Genomic DNA, 23,911 nt, shown 5'->3' with positions numbered 1-23,911 from the left:
ATATAACATAACTAGACATTTAGGTAACAAAATAAATTGCATATTTTTGGGGTGTTACAAAAAATCCGTTAAATCATCAAGAAATAGAATATAATAGCGGTGACCACTTGTGCTTAAAACGGGGGAGTTCCACAAGTCACTATGAATGATGTCAAAAGGTGAGTGAGTTTTATTCATAGAATCATAGAATGGAAGTTTAACACTTTTGCCGAAAACACACGATTGACAGAGTGTATTGTTTGGTTTACTAAAAGTAATTGAAGAACTAGACTTTAACGAATGCAATAAAGAGTCGCCCGGGTGCCCAAGTCGTTGATGCCAACGGTCTTGAGTAATGCCAACTAATGCAGTGGGTTTGGTGGGATGCTTGATAAAGTTGGTGGTGAGGGGGTAGAGATCTCCCGAGCTTTTGCATCGTAGGATAGGTTCCTTGGTCTTGAGATCCTTCACAAGAAAACCAAACGGGTCAAATTCAATTGAAATTAAATTGTCGGTCGTTAGGCGACGGACCGAGATGAGGTTTTTGATAAGGTTGGGAGCATAAAGAATGTTGTTCATTTTTAACGGTAGGAAGGGTGGTGGTAAAGTTTTGTTGCCTTGTCCAATAACGGGATTGGTCGTGCCATTGCCAACAACTATTTGTTTATTAGTGCAAGTATTAAAAGGAAACGGGGAATTCGTACCGGGTTGTTCCATGTGGCCAGTAGCGCCAGTGCCCATGTAGCCGATAGTATCAGAAGGTTGACTCATAGATAAGGTGTAGAGAGCCTGAGCAATGTCGGTGGGTGTTGGGCTGTACGTTGCCATGTGGGCCTGTGCAGGGCTAGGGCCCAAAATCCCTTGTGAATTATTGGGCCGAGGGGTAGATGGGTAAGGGCAGGGAGGTGTGTGATTTGGTTGTGGGCTGTAGGGATTGTTTAGAAGGGAGGCCCATTGGTTAGTGGCCCAGTTGTTAGGAAAAATAATGTAGGGATGTTGGGATTGGGCCGGGTGATTGGGTTGTCCCCTGGAGCGATTTGAGTGAGGTGAAGTTCGGCCTCTACCGCGACCACGAGATCGCCCACGGCCACGAGTGGAGTTTGATGAGTGTTGTTGTGGGGCGGTGTAGTTGGGTTGAGAAGAAGGTTGGCTTTGGACATGAAGGGCTGTTGCGGCTTGTTGAGAGGAGTGGATTGCTTGGTTGGCTTTTGTGGTTTCATTCATACATAGTTGTGAACGGACCTGAATGAATGAGGGCAGAGGCTTGGTGTTTTGGATGATGGTGCCAACGGTTTCGTATTGTTCGGTGAGGCCGGCGATGGTTTGTAAGACGAGATCTTGTTCGTCAACCGGGGCATCAACATTTGACAACTGATCAGCCAAAACCTTAAGTTCTTGGCAATATTCATGCATGGAGGAGTAATTTTCAAGCCGGGTGTTAGCGAATTTTTGTTTGAGAAGGAGGGCTCGTGTCGCTTTATTGTCTTGAAAAAGGTTCTCGATGGATTTCCAAGCATCATAAGCGGTGGTATTCTTTTTTATCACGGTTTCTATAAGGCCGGTAGAGATCGTGCCATAGATCCATTGGAGAACGATGGCGTCAAGTCGTTCCCACGAGTCGGCAGGAGGGGGAACCAGTGGAGGAGGTGGCAGCGGGTTTGGGGCGGGGTGCAAGATGGTCGGCCACAAGGTATGCCGTGCAATGGAGCCGAAAAAGCTCCGACCATGTGTTGTAGTCGGAAGCTTCGTTGTCTAAGGTGACAGGGATAAGAGTTCGGATGTTGGACACTGTGACGGCGGGGTGAAGTTTTTGGTCGGCCAATGAAGCAGGAGAATGAAGAGAATTTTGGACAGAGATTAGAAGGATCGTGAGGGTGATACCATGTAAGATAATGAATAATTGCTTGCCTCCTTTCATTCACAAGTTTCAATATATAACGATACAATTGAATCTCCTATTTTTGGAGATTGATTCTACACTAATCACAAATTACATTGCCATATATACATGCATGATTTATGTAGCCTATTACACACGTTTTATTGACTGTCAATAAAGCGAAGTTTAATTCAAATTCTTTATATATGATGTATGTTTCACAAATCAATAATTTGTTTAATGTAACAGTGATAGATGGAAGAATTATCAAAGTAGAATAGAATAACTTTAATACTCAAGTGCTTTTGACTAGGTTTTTTCCTAATATCGGTATTGTACTGAATGAGTTTAATCGATACTATGCAATATTAGGAATTTTTTTTATTTTTATTTTGGTAATCAGCAAATATCGGCATCAATATCGTTTTCCGATCGATACTATGTAGTATTAGGAATTTTTTTATTTTTATTTTGGTAATCGGTAAATAGCAGCGTCAATATCGTTGTCCGATAAATACAATGTTGGTACCAAAATTGAATAAGGAATGCCGGTAAATATAGTGTTGGCACCAAAATTGAATAAGGAATGTTAAGTTTTTTTTTTTTTTTTTTTTTGGGGGGGGGGGGGGGGGGGGAACTAACTAACCAATGGCAGATAGGGTTGTAAGCGAACTGAACGTTCAGCGAACAGTTCGTGAACCGTTCGGCGGGAAGTTCGTTTATGTTCGTTCGATTAGCTTAACGAACGAACACGAACACAAAACTTCGTTCGGTTAGCTTAGCGAACGAACACGAACATAGGTCTCGTTCGTTCGACTGCGTTCGTGAACGTTCGGTAATATGTTCGGTTACGTTCGTCCATGTTCCTTTGATTATATTAAAAAATAATACATAATAAATCTTTTATCTAAACATATTGAAAACTTGAAACCCTATTTTTTTCTAAGTTAGCTAAAATTTGGACATGCAAAGACATTTTTTGGGATAATTATGTCTAAGTTAGTTAAAGTTGATTCATCATTTGGTGGTGTATTAGACTTCTTGTGTTTTGATTTATCATTTGATGGTTGTATTTAACTATTTATATCTAAAGTTTAAGGATAACAATATTTCTATATTTTTATTTTCAAGTTAAATGTTCGTTTGCGTTCTTTTGTGTTCGCTTGCGTTCGTTTATGTTCGAGACCAGTGTTCACGAACTGTTCGTGAACAACTGAATTTCCTTAACGAACGAACACGAACACAAACTTATGTTCGGTATGCGTTCGTAAACAGTTCGCGAACATGTTAATTTCCTTAACGAACGAACACGAACATGGTCTTGTTCGTGTTTGTTTGGTTCGTTTACAGCCCTAATGACAGATCTATAAATTTTCACAACGGGGACAAAAAGAAAATAGGTTGGGTCAAAATAGACAATTAAATAAAAGCAAGATAAAGAACCACACATCGTGTTTTTTTATTTAATAGCAAACTTACCGGAAAACTTGTTAGACCAACAAGAGACAATGGCTATGCTTTTATTATATACTAGTGGTAATACCCGCCAATTTCGTGGTATTGAGAAATGATATGTTTCTTACTTTTAGAAAAAAAATACATTTATATTAATCATAAAGAAATTGTATGCATGGACTTATTATGGAAATCTGAAGTTGCAGATTAAAATACAACAAAGCATCGTACTATAGATGTAACAAAACCGAAAAGATAAATAAATGAAAGAAATACGTTTTTCTGGTTTGAAATATAAATTGAAAGCCTATTACTCTAGTACTTCTACTTGTTGGAGCTTCGTAACCAATAACCTCGAATTCGTCTTTAACCAATTGAAAAAACAATCATCACCTAACGAAATATGTTCGGCTTCAATTATATCATGCCATCAATCAAATCGTACCTATCGTAAACAAAATATATGAAAAAATATTATTAGCAATATATTGAAATACGTTAAAAAATAAAGTAAAATAAAAGTAATCAATAACATGAGAATGAAAAACCTTGTTTGACCATCATTTAGAACCAATTTTTCCATTTGTTGAATTTACGAAAAAACATTATAATATCAAAGAAACTCCTTTCTACTTAGGGACACAAACTACTGCACTATGCATATAAGCATCAACAATCACATAGGCTAACAAATTTGGGGCATCACCTATATAAAAGTGTAATGTAATCCAACCCAATATCTAATATATTATGTGCCATGGATCATCAAAATTAGACTGTCATCTAGGCCCTAATTGACTAAGCATTCGACTTAGGCACTTAGGCTTATGTTCAGTACAACAGATGATCAAGTTTGAGTGTTCACAGGAAATTGAGTATTCAATTTCAGAGTTGTTTATTCGACATGATTACCCGGTTATGATAATTTGACCTCTTTAAGTCTAATAAACAAAATAACATTAAAAAAAATAAAAAAAAAAAAACTCAATAACATACCAATAATCAGATCAAGAAACAATAAAAAACACATATTCAATTAAAACGATTAGAAAGATACAAAGATATCAAGTAAAAACACAACCAAATAAGGATATGATTCGATCTAATGAAATCCACATAATCCAAAACAAACTATTTACTATAAACAATAGATCTTAATAATAGATAAATGACGGAATCTTACCTTGGTGATGTCACCATTTGCCTATCAGAATCAGAAAAGAGAATCGATTGAAGACATATGAACGAATACAAATGCAAAAAAAAAAAAAAAAAAAAAACCAAATCAACATTTAATTTCACAACCTTAAAATTATCAAAAATAAGTTCATCTTGGAACAATTATATCGACACAACTTAAAAAAGTAGCATATACAAAGAAGAAATGCATAGCTACTATGAACATTTATTATCTAGGAATAAAATGAGGCATAAATGCAATATGAATATTTTGAACACAAAGTATACACCACCATACATACCTTTAAGATAATAGAAACAACTATTAGAGCTGGTAGTGTGACTTGACTTCTTTAGATTTAGGTTGAGTGTATACACCTGCATATAAGACTTCAAGACCACAAATATGCAAAGTGTTGATGTGAAATAGAAATAATAAGCGATTCCAAACACACAATTTTTCAATCTCATTTATGAAATTCCAAACAGAGAACTTTGCAATCCCGTCTATGAATTTATTACTGTTTTTTTTTTTCAAAACAGATTGGGGGGTTTGGGGGGGGGGGGGGGGGGAGCGCTAAGAAGTTGGTAACTGTACTTAATATAAGTAAAGTTGGGCAAAATATAGGGTAAAGTGGCAATCTACTTAACACATCAAAAATCCTAGTTGTGGCCAGCTTTTCAGCATTTACATTAGGTGCGCATCAGAGCACGTAATGTATCTGTCGCTTTTTTTTTTCTTTTCTTACTTCTAAATCGTGTGTTTTTTATGAACTCAATGTAAATGGACTCTCTTTAAAGTCCAAATACATAACAAAAGACCAAGTTTGATGTGATTGCCACAAGGAGTGCGGCCCCTTGACCCCTGCTAGGATTATTTAGCTTATAGTGATATCATACGAAATTTCAAGTATTAACACATAATTAGCAATTAGATCATCCTATTATGTATTTGAGATTTACATGAAAACAAAAGGAGTTTAGCTTAAGCTCTTACACGGGTTGAGTGGTGCAGAGTACACACTACACACTTGTATAAGTTAACCCATCCTGGACCTAATGAATGGCAGAAGTCAGCCCCTTATAAGACGGAGGAGCTGCCCGTGAAATTTAAAGGTCTAAATGGCGACATATAAAATTTTACCTGTTTGGATAAAGTATTTAGTAGATTGTATTAATTAAAACTACACTATTGTCAAATTTGAACCCATTTTAGCCATTAGAGATAACATAAACCGAATCGACCCATTCATAGTGAAGGGGTCAAAATGGTCAGGTCTTGTAACAATATGCAACTTAAAATGGTAGAAAAGGAAAGATTGAATACAATGCTTACCTTAGCTTTCAACTTGGATACAACATCCTATCTCCTACAAACTGTAATTCAAAGAAAAGTTCTTATAAATCATTAAAATGTTTTAGCAATCATTTAAACACATAGTATGTGAAAGATGAAAGAGTGTGTGACTACTTTAAGATCACCTAAAAATAAGAGCTTACAAAAAAAAAAGTCATTCGGTTCCTTTGTTGGAGAGATGACCACCACATATATGTGTCCAAATACTAACTCTACGTTTTTCATCTTTGTATTAACTCCGAGTATTATGGGTGTTTTATGTTTACCACTCTCTCAGCTCGACTTACCATTGGTACAATTGTATACCTGTAAAAAAATTAAGTATAAATATGAAAATTTAAGGAATTGTAAAACTAAACAATAAAATAAAAGAGAAAATGAATTAAGTTTAAATAAATCGTAATTGGAAGGTTTTTTTATAACGATCTTGGGATGGATCTGGTGAGCAAAAAAACTATCTAACACATTTTTTTATTATTATTAAGTTAAATAGTTATCATAAAAATTATATATATATATATATATATATATATATAATTGTGAGAGCTGGGACCGCTGATCTCAAATTTGGACTGACATATCGTACCCAAAGTATGTAAATAATCCCACTAAACCCATTTGAACCGGAGGGTTTAATAAGAAGAAAACGTACCAGATTCTTTTGCTGGTCATCGCTTCTCCGGTTCGTTTTAGCTTGAACGTCACGAACCGCTTTCACCAGCCACCTCTAGCCACCATTATATATCATCTTGCAATCCTTAATAGAACACCAACCTTCACTTATGGACCGACGGTTTATACACCTCAATTCAGCCCCAATAGATATCTATTGTGTCGATACGATATGATAAGATCGAAGGAGTGCAAGAAAAAATGAGATCTGATCAAGAATAAAGATGAATAATAGATAGAAAACTGAATCGTAACTTGGTATTGATGATCATTCAGGAATGAGATTTAGGGATGATGAGAGGGAGATATATGATGGAAGAAACAGAAACCCTAGATGCGAATGAAGGCTGTATGTTCTTCGGGTTATAACAAATATATAATCTAACCAAGAAAAGAAGTTTCCACGTGCTTTTCAACACCAACAACTTGTTTGACTCGTTCGACCGATTTTACCCCTTTTAGCTAAAAAATAATTTGTCTCGTCTTAGATCAGACAAAACCCAATTGATACACTCATAAATCATAAGCAAACAGTTGAACATTGGCATCTATAATTAATGAGACTAATCTGTTGTAGCGTAGAATACAACACTACAATTGTTTTTAACGGCCTAGCAGAAACTTACAACCTGAACCATATGCGCATGTCAAAGCATGAAGATTTGCAATTTCTAAAGACAAAACCCTCACTTGAAAGAACCCAACATTATGCCACACAGATTAAGAGCTGCTGTTGCAGAATCTGCAACCAAACACCTCAAATGTTATCTTAAAATGAACTTTTAAAAAGTTCGTTGCCTTAAAGTAAAAAAACTTCTAAAACTATCACGTTATACTCAACTATAAAGTTAAAGCCTGACAATCTATTATGTATCGCCACAAACTCGACAGCTAGAAACCTAACAAAAATATACAATATAAGAACTGAAATAATCAATCTATTATAAAGTTAAAGCCGATTAAATAAATTTAAAAAGTTAAAGTAGGCAATTAACTTGAGTGGCCTAAAAACAATTGAAACACAACACATAACTAAAATTGACTAACATGACTTTAATAAGAAAAAAGAAATAACTAAGAATTCTTACTCAAATTATGATTTATGTCTGAAACAAAATCGTCAAAGAATTTAAAAATTTTAAAATATATAAAATTTAAACAACGACACTATAAACACAAATCAGCATAATGAGATAAGTTTTGAGTTTGACGTTTAGGAACATGGAAAACTAATGCGGATTGAAATCTGACATCTGAATACCATACACCCTTTAATCACCAGAAGAAGAAGAACTGAATAAAATATCAAGGATGGATGGTTGTATATTGAGAAATCCTAATCGCACCCTAAATTAATCAATCGACTCAGATTTTGTACCCAGATCTATACGAAAAAAAATACGTGGATTAGATTATAGATAAAAAAAACTTACCGGAAGGATTTCAATCATTGCATCGGACCAAAAGGCTCTGCGTATTTTAGAATCCAAATAGCTTGAATGGAACAAAGAAGGAACTGTGATGATTTAGGGTTTCTGATTAAGGGAAAACAAATCTTCATAATACATATAGAAGGGATTCGTACCTTTGTGATGACGATATTTGATTATCAGAATCAGAAAAGAAAATCGATCCAAGATGCAAAACCCTAGATATGAACGAATACAGATACAAAAACAATCAAAATCAAACTTGAATGGTTTTCAAATAATAGAGAAAACATGATTAACTGATAGTATCCATGACCTAACCGTGATTTGAAGATTAATTTGAAGATCTTGAGGATCGGCGGAGAAGAAAGCGAGAGAGAATATGGTGAAACCCTAATACGTCGTGGAAAACTGAACAAATTCGGGTTATAAGATGCCTTTTATACCAACGTGTATTTCACCTAAATTCGTAAAACGGGTCCGCGTTTTTTTAGGTTGATATTGGGAATGGGAAACGAAGCAGCCATGTGTCATTTATAGCCTAAATAAATTGCCATGTCATATAGAGGCTAGAAAAAGGACATGTGGCACCCTAGGTATGTCTTTTATTAGGTAGGATAGATTTAAAGATTAAAAAAAAATTATCGTGTTTGACCTTTAATTTCAAATTTTCAATCTGTATTTTTATGAATGAATGTTTTGGAATGTAATAAATTCTTATGGTGATTGTATCCTTTCATTAGAAAATATTATAATGATTATACCAGTAAAAACATTAATAGAGGCTAGTAACTGTGAGAACTGTTTTTCATAGACTTTTGGCTCAGGTAATATCTATAACCTAGTCAATATGTGCGGAATCCATTTTGATTAGGCGACATAATAAGATTAGTTAATTTTTCAATGTTTTCATTAATTTGTCAACGTTTACAATCGAGAAAACAATCCGACAGAACTTCGCCGTCAGTTCAGCAAAATCTATCTAACACTAAGTCCTCACGATTATTTATACTACGAGACATCACCTTTGTGCGGACTAAGTTACTTCCGTATGGATGTACAATACAAACACAAAATCTGAATAATCTAACATTTATCCTAGAGACTCGACACGACTCGATGACGTAGGCAGCAGACATAGTGTATCAACAAACTCCCTCTTGGATGTTACCGCAGTCTCGATCGGTTTTCAAAAACTTCATACCTTCAAAAATTTCTAACGCCCAAAGAAATACTTCTTTACACGTTGACACCTCAGCTCAAAAAAAGTCATCGACGTTTGATCAGTAGGAATTGGCTTGTTAATAAATTGAAATCTTCTGATTGAAGCCTTTTTCATTCTCGTTGCAATCCTTTCGAACTTCCTTCATAAACTCTATTTTTTCAATCTCTCACCATTTTGTGTTCTACATTTTCCCAGAATTAACCTCATAGGTGTAGCAGATTTTGATGACATTCTGGTACTGCATAGCCTGTACTATATCTTGTATATACGAGAAACGGCCCTAAAATACCTTAATAATTATAAAAATCAAATAAAACAACAAATTAGGGTTATCGAGGGCCGCGACCCGGACCCCCTTAGCTGTCGCGGGGCGCGACGCTCGGTTACTCGCCAGACACCCAGCGAGCCACGTGTCCCCTTCGTGTCAAGCCTACTACGTTGAGTTTCCAAGGCTACGCCCTAGTCTACCTCCGTCGCGGGCCGCGAAAGAAGAGGAGGGGGACGTCGCGGGGCGTGAGCCGCTTTCGGGCAGGCTATAAATAGAAGCCTTCGGCCTCATTTCTCACCGTTTAAAATTTCTTTTCTTTCCTCTGACATATAGTGCTACTATACTCGGGAAATAATACCCCTAAAAAGCGAAGCTCTGCCTCATTGTAAGTATTATAACCCCTGATCACGTATCTGTTACCCTACCCGATTGATCTAGGGCTCCGTAACGCATGTCAAGGCTCTGTCTGACTGAGTCATTGGAGTTCTGTCTCGTGTTACACCCGATTGATATAGGACTCCGTAAGCATGTCAAGGCTCTGCTTGACTCAGTCATTGGAGTTCTGTCTCGAGTTGTACGGTTAATGTGATTTGGGTTATCTTACTAACACGTGTGCATTGTTTAATCTAATAGATAATAACCAAAAGAATCACCAAGAAGTTATAATAGTATCACCTAAGTCAACAATGTGAGTACATCTTATTTTTGTCACCTTTTTGTGAGTCAAATATTTTACATAACCCTGAAAATTTATCAAGACACTTACAGTGATTAAGTTTTTGTAATTCTACAATTATCATCAGTATATGGGGTTTTGTATACATTACTTGACACTCGTTACTATTGCGAATAGTAGCATGACCGCAAGCATGGGGACAAAAGGTTGCCCAGTAGCAATACTGTGTTGAATAATTGGATAGATATAAACATTGTAAACCTTAATACTGTAAAGTCGTAAAAATTATTTTGATTAAACTAGGATGCACTCACTAGTATTTCTTGCTGATAAAACCCTTTTAAAACGCGTTTCAGGTAATTTAATGTAAAGCTAATAGAAGCTAGCTGGAGAACACTGAAGACTTAAAGTTGTGGCTATAAAAGTTACCAAATAAGAAACGGAGTTTATGTTTTCAATAATTAGGGTTTGTCCCTACAAATGTATTATCAAATGAACTTGGGTTTTATCTCATTTATTATTATAAAAGTTTGGTGTTTAACTCTGATAAAAATGTTTCCTAACTACGGTCTTGATGTATGAATTCTGCAGCCAAATTAAAAATCATAATACCATCTAACTAGTTCGCGGCACCTGCTCCCGGGGCAGGGGTCGGGGGCTGCGACAGAAGGAGGTATTAGAGCTACAGCCACTGGTTTAAGCCAATGAGGTGTTCCGATGATATCTAAATTTCAGATAAATCGTGTTAGGAAATAATTTATGTGATTGTGTGTAAATATATATAATATTGTTTTGTGTTATTTGACAATTTGTTAGTTTACAGTACGAGTGAGCAAGGCACATCTGACGCTTATCATCAATTAGCTAGTTCCCCAAAAGATGAAGGAACCTCATCTCAACCAAACCCTATAGCTCAGTATACCGACCTGAACCCTTTAGATCCATTCTGGAATAGCGACTGGTATAAGCAGAGTGTAATAAGAAATCTATACCCTTATGGACACCCGATTCCCCGGTACCCTGATCCCGTACCAGCACCCATGCCACCCATGAGCCAAGAGAATTTGGAAGAACTTCGCTCATATGGTGACGAGTTAGTGGAAGAAGGAGATAGAATCCGACAAATAGGAGAAAAACTAGTGTGGAAGTACTTCGAGCGTGAGATACATGATTGGATACACGACACCTAGAATAATATATGGACATATGTGTACTATTGTATTTTGATAAATATATATAATACATATATGTATAACCAACTAAATAGACTAAAATAGACATAGATGCATAACTACTAGTGTGTTAGTTTTCAGTTGTAATATGTAATTGATACATATACATATATATATATATATATATATATATATATATATATATATATATATATATATATATATATATATATATATAGGGAGCCGCTAGAATGAGAACCACCTCGAGTTGTAAGAACCGCGAGAACTACACCCCACGGAGCGCCGTTCGCCATGATTTTTTTTTACAAGTAGATGTGTGTATTATAAACACAGCCGTAAAAAATCATGGCGAACGGCGCTCCGTGGGGTGTAGTTTTTTACACCACAAGTTTGGTGAAAAAAAAAAGAAAAAAGAAAAAAAATTAAAAAACACCAAACTTGTGGTGTAAAAAACTACACCCCACGGAGCGCCGTTCGCCATGATTTTTTACGGCTGTGTTTATAATACACACATCTACTTGTAAAAAAAAATCATGGCGAACGGCGCTCCGTGGGGTGTAGTTCTCGCGGTTCTTACAACTCGGGGTGGTTCTCATTCTAGCAGCCCCCTATATATATATATATATATATATATATATATATATATATATATATATATATATATATATATATATATAAAGAGTAAAGTCGCGATGTTCGACGTTTTTTTATCAAACTGCTTGTGTGATTGTTGTATAAATGTCTATATTAAATTTTATTCTGTGATATTGATACCTGATAAATGTTTACAATTCAGATGTCGAACGAAATTAATCAGGAAAACCAGAATAATGATAATAACGAGAACCAAGCGAATAATAGTGCCACCGAACATATAGTCGCACAAGCAATTATAGATGCTATGCCTTATATTATCAAGACGGTTAGAGAAGCCGAAAATAATAAATTTGTAACTGGAAGTAAACGTCAACCCACTGAACCAAGTCATAGTGTGAACGAAAATCACCAACCCTTGATCCAAGCACCAACTCCAAAAAGAAGAAGAATCTTTTCTTATGGTTGTTCTTATAAAGAATTCTTGGCTTGCAAACCAATAGAATTCTCAAGCAATGAAGGAGCCATTGCAGCCTTACGTTGGATAGAAAAGACAGAAGCAGTCATAAAGATAAGTAAATGTGCAGATGAAGATAAGATTATGTTTGCTTCTAATCTTTTTAAGAATGCAACCTTAGAATGGTGGAATACTATTCTCCAGTCTAGAGGAAGTGACAGAGTTTATAATATGGAATGGGCCAACTTTAAGGAAATGGTTGAAAGAAAATTTTGTCCTCCCAATGAAAAGGAACAAATTGCCAATAAGTTCCTAAATCATAAAATGACTGGAATAGATTGCCAAGGTTACACTACCATATTCTTTGAATATGCTAGGATAGTGCCAACCTTAGCCTCACCTGAGCCAGTGTTAATCTCCCGTTACATATGGGGATTAATTAGTGAGATCAGACATGTAGTCAAGGCAGCTAGACCTTAAACCATAAAAGAACCAGTAGAACTAGCCAACACCCTGACTGATGAATTGGTACGTACACAAGAGGAAAACCAGAGAAAGAACCTAGCACAAAGACTTACCCAAGAATTTCACTACGGTAATTCCAACCGTGGGAAAGGTACAGGTTCTTCCTCTGCACCTTACAGCAAGACTGGTAAAAGAAGCATTATGGAAAATGTGCAAGATATTGTAATTTCTGCAAGAAACCCGGGCATAAGGAAGAAGAATGTCGAAGGAATGCTAGCAATAGGTTATGCTTCAATTGTGGAGAAGCTGGTCACATCAAACCGAACTGTCCAAAACTAGCTCTAACAACAACCAGCAAAGCTAAGGCAGTTGAAGGACTTAAGAAGAATGCCAGAGCATTTATTCTGACAGCTGAGGAAGCCAAGATGATTCCAGAGGTTTTTTTTTTAGTTTATATTGCTAGTGCGTTACCATAGCGAATCGAACTAAAACCAAACAAGTTCCTACCACATAGTGAGGCCAAACAGATTCCGCTAAGCAACGTTGAAAACGAAGTTGTATTTAAAATGTATATTTTTTTGTATCGTAGGCTATAACGAGTGTTGGTAACGTACTAGTGTCGTGACAAAGCAAATTGATTCCGAACGAACTACAACAGAACTAATATCAATATCATCATAATTGTTACCAATATTAGTTATTATGGTTTTTGATCTTTGAAAACCATGTGTCAATATCATTTTGGGCATCTCTTGACTCTAATTTTCTGGTTTTCTTCTTCGATTGCTATACAGAGTGTTGTATTGTACTAATATGATAATGAATGTAATGAATTGAAGCGACACTCTCACTACAACGTGTAGGGAATTTTACTAAATAGTTAAAATCAATCCCATTAATAGTATGTTGTATCAAGTTGTCTTAATAATACTTCGTTTATCATCACGTATAGGGAATTTTACTAGTTAATAGTTAAAATCAATCCCACTAATAGTATGTTGTATCAAGTTGTCTTAATAATACTTCATTTATCACCAGTCTGATTTTTCTCTAATACTTTATGTTAATTAAATTTTCTTTTTAAATCTAAATGCCTGGTTATGTTTGACTTCTTTTGTCAATATTCCAAATTTTATTGAAAACGGAATTATATTGAAAATAAAAAAAATCTTGGTTTCGTATCCGGTACAGTACCAAACCAAACCAATATTGGCCGAATGACATTGGTACCACTACCCGTATCCATTTTATCATCATAGGTTTTGATAACATTTCATTTATCATTTAATTTGATTTTTATTCAATAACTTGTGTTCGTTAACTTTTTAAGAAAATCTAAACACATAATTATTATCAATGTTATTATTATTTTGAGTATCATGACATAAATATTACTGATAATTGAGTTGTATTCATTGTAATTTTTTTAGTATCGTAAACTAAACCGAGTACTGATACCGTGTTACATCGAACTAATATTGAGCGAAAACATCGTTCCTGGTATTTATGTTTATGCTTCCACTTTTGATACAATTGGGGTGGGGTTGCATACAGGACGATAACATGTTGGATTGTAGCTTGGATTTGCACATTTTTAGTAAAAAAAATAGATAGCATACTATATATTAATATGTTATATTGCAAATTGTATTTATAAAAAATCTCGAACGCATCGAGCGAACCAACCTTTGGTTTAAAACAAAATGTAAAAAGGGTCAATTGTACGATCAATCGAATACAATTGTTTAGCACATGCTAAAAAGATAATGGTTTCATAAATAACACGACCTACCCATCATTGTCACCTTTATTAAATAATAAATACCACACAGAAGAGTTCCACAAGAATAATACCTTGAGCGTTGTGACCTTTCAACCCATTTCTATTTCCTCATAACTAAAACTAATGAAAATGTGAAATCGGAAATACGTATTATCAAGTTTAAAAAGATTTTATATACAATAGTTTAATCATACAAAAGTTTTATTATATAACCAAAGATAAAGTCTTAATATGCTAAAAGAATATCAACAATGTTTTTAACGTAGATCAAAATATTAAAATAAATGTTAATTAATATCGGTACCGATGTTGTTCTGTTTGGTTCTGTTCATTACAACACCGTACTTGGTATAACGAAAAATATTATATCCAGTATAATTTACAATACAAAACAAAATATTTTATTTTGAATACAATTGCATTTTCAATAAAATTTAAACTAAAATGTTGAAAAATAAAATAAAGAGTTAATAGCAACTTGAGTCCATTTTCGCATTATGAGCCTCACACTTTTTTTTTTTTGCATTTTGAGTCTCCGTCGTTGTCATTTTCTTGTACCTTGAGTCCTTTTGTCTAATTGTAATTAATTAATCGTTTGAAATCTCGTGAAAAGACCAATTTACCCATATATATTATGTTCTAGCAATATGAGTCCTGCAGATTTAATCTAAATTCCCTCCAAATCCATTCAATCAAATTTCCCACCATATCCAATCAAGACAATCAACACATTCAAAAACATCAATCTAATTCAAATTCAAGACACACAACACATTTAAATGCATCAACCTGGTTTAAATTCAAAACATAACTTTCAAGCAATCTACATTCATCAATCATGCACACAACTTACAAGCAAACTACGTTTGTCAATCAAACTACACGATTACAAACAAATTGCATTTATCAATCAAACTGCATCATTCAAAACCAAGATACGCCTTATAAGCAAATTGCATTACTAAATTCATTAATTTGTCTTCATTCATCCAACACTACATTCATCAATCATGCACAATTGAAATTTGCCTTCATTAATCCAACACCGCATTCATCAATCATGCACAATTGTCCAAATTACAAGCAAACTGTCCAAATGCAACTGCATTCATCAAACTGTTACAAGCACACTGTCCAGATGCATTACTGTGAAATTGTCCAACTTACAAGCAAAGTGATTCAACACCCAATTTGTCCACCTTACAATCTGTCTTTCAATGTGATTAAAATCTATCCAACTTACAAGCAAAATGTCCAAACAAACTTACAACCAAAACATACAACTTACATGCACAAATGCAAAATGTCAAACTAATAGTCAACTATCAAATGCAAACTGTAAGTTATCAAACTAATAGTCAATTGGTTCAGATGCAAAGAGTCAACTATAAAGCATATAACCAACTTATATATATATATATATATATATGTATGTATATACATATATACATAATCCATTAAATGTCTTTAATATGTATTACAAGCAAACTACCAACTGTCAAATGAAAACTATAAGTTGTTAAACTAATAGTCAAATGATTCAAGACACAACTTAGAACCAAACACTTACAATGCAAACTATCTTCTTTGATAAAGCATTAAATCCATTAACGTATAGATTATATAAATATGGCCCAGGCACGATATACATCATTACAAAAATCCGGGTATAATACATTATTACAAAACAATGGGTACACATATCATTACGAAAAACATGATCTACCTAGTTATAATAGTTAAGCATCCTAGTTATATCTACCCGATCTTATCACCCCAACCTTGTTCAAAGATTATCACCCCAACCTTGTTCAATGATGATGTCCAAGGCCGCATTGTTCTAGAACCTAAGGACGACCCTGAAATGGACAACGAGGTGGCGAGGTGAGGCATTAAGCCTGGTTCAACCTACACATTTAAGATCAAGTTCAAAATCTTTGTTAATTTTTGGTTAATTCCAGTTTAATATTACAATATTTGTAGCAGTGAGGCACTTACCCGTGACACTTTGTGTGTCAACAATAGTAATGAGTTCGACAGGAGGCATGACTGGGTCTGTATGAAGAACGATGGTGATGTTCTTAACAATAGCAGTGGGAATGTAGAAAGGCGGAGGGGGGTTGGTGATGATGATCGATGGTGATGATGGTAGGAGGGGGTTCTGTTGGTTGTTGAGGGGCGAAAATGGGATATCGGTTGGAGGACTCAAATGAGAGAAGGGTAGGTTTGTTTTATGGGTGAAAAGACAAGACTACCCCTATTCTAACAATGTTAACTAATGGGGTAAATGGAACATTTCTCAACAATTTGACCCAAGGACTAAGGGTGTAAGAAAATGATAACCACGAGGATTCATAATGCAAAAAGGGGGCTCATCATGCAATAATGTGTTAACCATAGTACTCAAGTTGTTATTAACTCTAAAATAAATTAAACACAATTATATACTTAGTATTTCTTAAGTTAACGAATGCGTGTGTGTATATATTAATAGAATGGCGTTGTTATAAAAAAATGTTTTTAGATAATTAAAAAATATTTAATTGGCATATAAACCCAGCATACGCATGAAATCTAAGCCATAGGTGTTTGAAAATCCTTGAAATAAATCGAATTGTGAAAGTCGAAGTAAGTCAACTAATTTGGTTGGTTTGAGACGTTTTGGTTTTCACATAAGATGATTCTGTCAATTTAAAACCTACAGCTAGTCGTGTAAACCCAAATGACTATTTAGCCATTATAAGGCATACATTTCTTTTTCATTTTGGAGTGTGTAAGTGTGTGTATGTGTATATATATGTACTAGAATGTTGTCCGCGCGCGATGCGACGGGTAACACAACACTTGAAGACTAAGCCGAGGCTCGAAATGTAAAATCGAGATGGATTCTTAAACTCGAGTTCAACTCAATTAAAAATCAATTTGGCTAGCTCGATTTTTAACTTATTTTATCCTAAGTGCCAAACATATTACTTGTTCTTGCCAAATGACTAATAATAAAACTTCGTCAAAAGACTAAGTGTGTACACAACTTATTATCTTTTGCAAAGGGTTACCTTGCCTTTGTAGAGTAGGTGATCCCTCCACTTTTGTTTCTTTATCAATGTGGGACAAAAGAACAATTGAAATATTGAATTGATGAATTCTTTGAAAAGCAACGTACTCTTTTATGGCCATTTATTTCATCCAAAGTTTTTCTCTTATCCAATGTGGAATGAGAAATTGCGAAAATTGTAAGACATTTAAGGATTTGAATGTTTTAAGGAATTGCTATTTGTGTTTTGATACTTGTAATTATGGATGAGCTCGATATTAACCGATATCGATATCAAAAACCCCTAAAAATGGGTATTGGTACCGACACCGAAATTACACGGTCAGATACCGGTATTTGAAAGTAAAAACCACCGGTACAAAACCAGTACCATATTGATACCGAAAACACCATAATTCGGTACTGAAAATATTTCAATTCAGAAAATTCGGTACCTGTACCATTTGCTCATCCCTACTTGTAACTATAACTCTTAATTTTTTATAAAATTATTTTTTGTTGTCCTTTTATTTGCATTACAATATTGTATAAATATAGATTATTACAAACCATCTTTATCCTTTCAATTTTAATGTTATTACAATCTAATGACTTATTACATTACAATATAGTATAAATATAGATTATTACAAACCATCTTTATCATTTTAATTTTACTGTTATTACAATCTAATCACATTGAAAACAATAAATTATCGGTTGACCATTAAACCACCAAACTTGTAAATAAAAAAATCATAGATATCATAGAAAAAAATATCAAACTAAACCATTCAGGGCATATTTTAATTTTATATCATTTACCTACAACTGACCCTATCCATGGAGATTATAATGCTATATAAATAAACTAGTCTAAGTTCCCGTGTGTTACACGGGTGGCTAAACAGGAAAACTAAGTCCTTTAAAACTGTAAAGTACAAACTGTAATATTATATATGTTGAATTATTAACGAAAATGTTAGAGAGTGCAAGAAATAATTGAAATACATGAATACGACAAAAAAAAAATCACAACTCACTGAAGATTTCTTTATAAACAACTCGTTGAATTATTAACCATGTTGTGTTTTAATACTATTTATAATTATAATGTGTTATTGAAAAACTTTTAGTTTTAACCCAAGCCAGTCTAGGCCCAGATCACAATTTTTGCACTTTTAATTTGGCATAGTTAGGGCTCGGGCCAGTTCAAACCTGCATGTGGAATATACAGACTCGTCATGCCACTTGGATGACCTGATATAGGCTCTTCATGGGTTGAGCCTAGAACCCAACATATGCTTTAACTGGTCCAAATCAACAAAAAAAATGATGTACAAAAACTAAAATAAATCATTTACATTTATAATTGTAAATGATCTAGGGGCAATACAGAAGATAGTTATGTAGGTAACAAATTCGACTCCATGACTCAGTTTCTAAGTTACTAATAGATCACAGGTCAAGAAGATTCACATAGAACAAAGCAGATGACAAAAGCTACAAAGTCCTCGAACTTTGATGATATAATAAGTTGCTATTATCATATCATCTCACTTCCGATAAGGATGATGCCTTCCACCACCACTGCCACCATTGTCATTATCATACCCTTTACTACCATCCATATCCATATCCAGCAGCAGCACAAGCTCCCTTATGAAATCATTTGCCACCAACACCACCACCTCCTCCACTACCAGTACCATAACCCCGACCTCCACCATAGTCAGCATTCCCTCCATAACCACTAAAACCAACTACATATCCATCACCGCCGTAACCATATCCACCAAACCCAAACCCATACCCATATCCACCATAACCACTGTAGAACCACCATTATAACCTCCCACATAACTGTGATAACCACTGCCATAATCATTATACCCTCTCTGATTTTCCGCCATAACCACCAACCCCTACCAAATCCACCACCGTATGACTTGATAACACTACCACAACGTGAATGGTTGTCGTATGAGAAATCGACACCAACCTTTTCGGCTCAGCCATCTTTATCTCAACCTAATATAATTAACTTATCAACTACTTCATTCCTTGAAAATACTAAATATTTTTCACAACAAAAAAAAAGAAATTTAAAAATTTTACTCACTTGTTTGCCTCTCCTAGTTCATGTATAAAAAGTTGCTAATCAATTATAACTAAAATCAGCTACAGCCTACAGGTAGCAACTATGGCCGGTTTTCCTAAACAAATTAGTTGACGATAACAGATGAAAATAACTGAGAGCAAGTAAATAAAAAGAAAACGGTTAAATCTCATTAGTCGTCAAAAGTTTTTTTAAATTATTATAACCAAAATTGTTTTATTCAAAATTTGGATTACATTGATAATATAGCTTTTGTAATCATATTTAATACAGTAATAACTAATAGCATCCAAAAAATGCTGGCAAGTCAGCCCATCTGACCCAACCCGGTCCATTTCTGTCTTACCGAAAGTTACCAGCTTAGAGTCAGAGTCAGTGACCATTACCTATCCCACCCGTTTTGGCAACTCAAGAGCAGATAAAATACAATATATCATAACTCACCTGCACTGAAATAAGATTCTTATCAGCAAACTGATTCTTTAGGAGAGGTTGGCGAAGCATATATCTTTAACAGGAAACACTATCAAACGCATACCCTTCATTGCATGCCTCGACGATTCATCAAGTTGCTTGAAGCCAAGCACTTTGGTCCATGTTTTGTAAAGTTCAGGTATTGCAGGAATCACCAGCTCATTAACACCAAGAGAATTAGATATCGCTATTTCTTTTATGTGAAATTATGACAATATACATAGTTCATTATACATAGTCAAGCATGAAAGAATAAAGATAGGTGCAGAGGCCATAGCCTAGGAAAAATATAACATATTTTTCACATGATACTTTGTAAGCTTCATTATACATATTTTTCACTTGTTATAAAATAGTTATTCTTAACCTAAAATAATAAATTGAAGAAGGAATTCATAAAGAATAAAGAATGATTGACATTTTAGATGCATATATAAACTAAAGCAATAAATCGATTAACCCACATTGACATTTTAAATGCGTATAAAATGATCATCATCATCATCATACTTAGTAAATCCCGCCAATAGCAAATCTAAGGTAGGGTATAGGAAAGGTAAGATGTAGACCGCCTTACCTCTACCCCATAGGAATAAAGCGGCTGCTTCCAGTGAGACCCCTGGCTAAATAGTAGTTTTGCGTCAAGCTTTGGACATAAGGCACATAACACTCAACAATTGAGACAAAGGCCGATTAGTGCATGTACCCCCTTGTCTTTCGGCTATCAACGCCACCACATGATGCATAATTAACCATCTCCCTTTTTAACGTTACTTTCACGAAATTAGTAAAATAATGTTAAAATTAGTGTACTTTCACTTTTGCACCCCGAACGCCCACACATATATACATTATAGGCGCATACCGCAAACGGGGCGTTAAATGCTTATAAAACAAAGTCCAAATAAAAGGTTTGAGATCCAAATTTTGAAAAAGAGATTAATGGCATGTGGATAAAGGTTGTCTCAGTGATATAGAGTCACCTTGTTCCAAAAAAATATATAAGTAGTAAATTATTATATCTATTTGATTATTATTGTGAAATGTTACCTCATCATATGAGGCCAATCCAATCGTGACTGTAGTTCCATTTCTTTAAGCTCCTTCTTGGCATTTATTCTTATTAATTCATTCTGTCTTAGTAGACCCACATGCTCATGCAACTGTTGTTCCATTTCTTTCATGTTGATATCCTTCTCCCATGATTGTCACCCTTTTTAAAAGCATAAAAGTCAGTAATTTATTCGTTTTATTGATAAGATGAAGTAATAAATGAGCAATTAGCCAATGAAGATAATGTATGGTTGGCGAACCAAGTTACTCACACTTAGAACAAAGTTACCACCTGCAAGCCGAAGCTGATAATGTATGGTTGCCTTGCCCTTTGGTTTCTCATCGGATAACTCTAGAAAAAAGAATGCATAAAATACTTAGTTTCAACTCTTGCTTAATATAAAATAATTTACTAAAAGTAAGAGAACTAACATAAACATGAGAAAGCACCTTTTTACCTAATGCCTATGCTATACGGCAAGATGTAGCAAAAGGCCATATAATTTGAGTTTTGCAACACAGGTGTAAACCTTTACAATTAAAACTCCACCTACAACAACAATATCAGATCTTCAAACTTAGTATTTATGTACACACATCTTATGAATTATATAGGTATATAATTCGAATAAATTTTCAAAATTCATATTGATTTCAAAAGTATTGACCAAGCTTACAATCTATACAGAATGCAATGTGCCTGCAACTCTTTCATCTTCAAGGTCGATTTCCTGACGAAGTGCAGGATCCTCGTTTCAAATCATTGAATTCTTGGACATTATTTCCAAAAGCCTAACGAAAAACTATAAAAGTGAACGTCTAACATAGTGGTAATTAAATCTTGAAAAAAAATTATTTGAAAATTAGCTTCACAAACTTTTTACTACCAGTAGTCGTTAATAGAAACTCATATAACTACAAAACCAATAAAGCAAAATGATTAAATTACATCCGAAGAAAAAGGGATAAAATGCTTACCCATGAAAATTTAACCATTTGACCCGTTTGTGGCAAAGTGTGACCAAGTCGAATCACCAAAGTCGATTAAAAATCATTAGCATATGCGATATAGGATCTGAGAGAGATGATTCAGATTGCTTCTTTCAAACAATGCATCTCAAACTTTACCAATCAACTTTATCTAAACAAAACTCATATAAGATCATCCCAAATTACAAATCATCAGCCCAAAAAAACAACACATAACACACTAAAAGTAACGAAAACATTAAGAACCTTATTCTTTCCATCCGGGAATACTTGTATGATCAATAAAATTAAAATCTCTCTGTAGTGAAGAAAATGTATGAATCAGATCTGAAACACACACAAAAATATAAACGCAATGTTGCAAATTAAGAAAAACTCAAAACAAAATAACAAAACTTCAAAACAAAATAACAAATTAGTTAATTACTTTCTTGCGTGATAAGAGGATAATCAAAGGCACCAAGATTAATAAGGCAGTCCCAATGACCACCATCTCGCAACTTCATCGACACACCACAACAAACTTTTGTAACAGTTGGAAAGGCAGCTTTTTATTGTGAAAAAACTCAGATTTAGAAAAAAAATTATTTGGAGAGCAAGATAAATGCAATCTTTAAACATGGGAAAAAACAATAAATCATCTATCTTTTTAAAAGAAGGTCCCAACCCCAAGTACTTTATCTCTGTGTATACCTCAAAAGCATAAAGATGATCTGAAAACCTCCAGCTTGAACTATGGCCAACCTAATATAGGCCACTATCATATCAATGTTCGCCCGGTTCTATAGATTTTGGGTTCTTAGCACTGAATTCAATGAAAGCTGCAAAACAAAAGGACTAATCAAAAATCCAACGAACAATTATATTTTTCATTAGTAATGAATGTAACTCCTCTATCCCTAAATCCAAACACACATGATGATTTTTCCATTACTAATGATGTTTCAATAAACATATAAAATAGAGATTTAACATCACCACAACCTAAAAAACCCAGCAAGCAGTTCAATCGGCCGATGCTCTAATCGGATTACATCATAAATATCAAAGAAAACATACCTAGATAAGAAAACATACCTAGATGAGAGTTCGAATGATTGAGTTTTAGGGATTTCTGAAGTGGGTATGGCCAAGTACAATCGCTAAAGATGAAGCCGTAGATGAGATTTAGGGTTTGTAAAATTGAATGTGGGTGAAAGATGATAGCCTGCAGAAATCAATTTGATTAGGTTTTGAGATTTAAAGAGAAATCAATTTGTCTTCAATTGATTGAGAGAATTGATTAGGTTACCAAATTGAAGAAAAGCGTATATAGGAAGAAGGAAAATGGCGCCCAAATCACAATTCTCTGGCTAAAGAGATATGCCACATCAAGGTCAAAAAGTCAACCTTTATTTTGTTTTAGTATAATAGATAGATGAGCAATCAAACTAACTTGTTATATACATATTTTTTTCTAATTTTGAAGAAAAGAAAATAAAAAACAATATCAATTTCATATATATTTTTACTAATTAGCTACTCATGACCCAACAATATAAATATGTTAGCCAAAAGCCCAATTGTACTTTTGTGACCAAGTGGCCCATAAATAAATCGTTGTATATAAAAAATCCAAAGTATCAATTA

The 23,911-nt window shown here is 34.4% G+C and overlaps 1 protein-coding gene and 2 long non-coding RNA genes across 11 annotated transcripts; all 3 read right to left on the bottom strand.

The window, feature by feature from the left end:
* Positions 1-141: 141 nt before the first annotated feature.
* On the bottom strand, positions 142-1,730 carry LOC118485383. The gene is made up of 2 exons (XM_035981453.1): positions 684-1,730; positions 142-444 (listed from the first exon to the last, which is right to left on the bottom strand). Exons 1-2 carry the CDS (start codon positions 1,390-1,392, stop codon positions 266-268), a joined length of 888 nt encoding a protein of 295 aa, XP_035837346.1. The 5' UTR covers positions 1,393-1,730; the 3' UTR covers positions 142-265.
* Positions 1,731-3,497: 1,767 nt separating this feature from the next.
* Positions 3,498-5,861, bottom strand: LOC110903165. The gene is made up of 2 exons (XR_004875832.1): positions 4,795-5,861; positions 3,498-3,758 (listed from the first exon to the last, which is right to left on the bottom strand). It is a non-coding gene; the product is annotated as an uncharacterized LOC110903165 (long non-coding RNA).
* A 13,105-nt stretch (positions 5,862-18,966) lies between these two features.
* LOC110899140 lies at positions 18,967-23,684 on the bottom strand. 9 transcript variants are annotated; one of them, XR_004875831.1, is made up of 9 exons: positions 23,360-23,565; positions 22,529-23,103; positions 22,271-22,433; positions 21,970-22,084; positions 21,751-21,842; positions 21,565-21,644; positions 20,304-21,452; positions 20,210-20,214; positions 18,967-19,677 (listed from the first exon to the last, which is right to left on the bottom strand). It is a non-coding gene; the product is annotated as an uncharacterized LOC110899140 (long non-coding RNA). The 9 variants fall into 9 exon arrangements; XR_004875823.1 differs by having other exon boundaries at positions 20,210-21,452; XR_004875829.1 differs by having other exon boundaries at positions 18,967-20,214.
* Positions 23,685-23,911: the final 227 nt, after the last annotated feature.

Source organism: Helianthus annuus, chromosome 13 (genome assembly GCF_002127325.2).
Source record: "Helianthus annuus cultivar XRQ/B chromosome 13, HanXRQr2.0-SUNRISE, whole genome shotgun sequence".
In the NCBI taxonomy this organism is placed as follows: Eukaryota; Viridiplantae; Streptophyta; class Magnoliopsida; order Asterales; family Asteraceae; genus Helianthus; species Helianthus annuus.
This window is presented reverse-complemented; position numbering and strand designations above follow the sequence as displayed.

Coding starts and splice junctions, on each gene's coding strand:
- LOC118485383 (XM_035981453.1), bottom strand. CDS start 1,392: ATGCATGAATATTGCCAAGAACTTAAGGTTTTGGCTGATCAGTTGTCA. Junction 445..683: donor TGGCCACATGGAACAACCCG/GTACGAATTCCC, acceptor TTTCTTGTGAAG/GATCTCAAGACCAAGGAACC.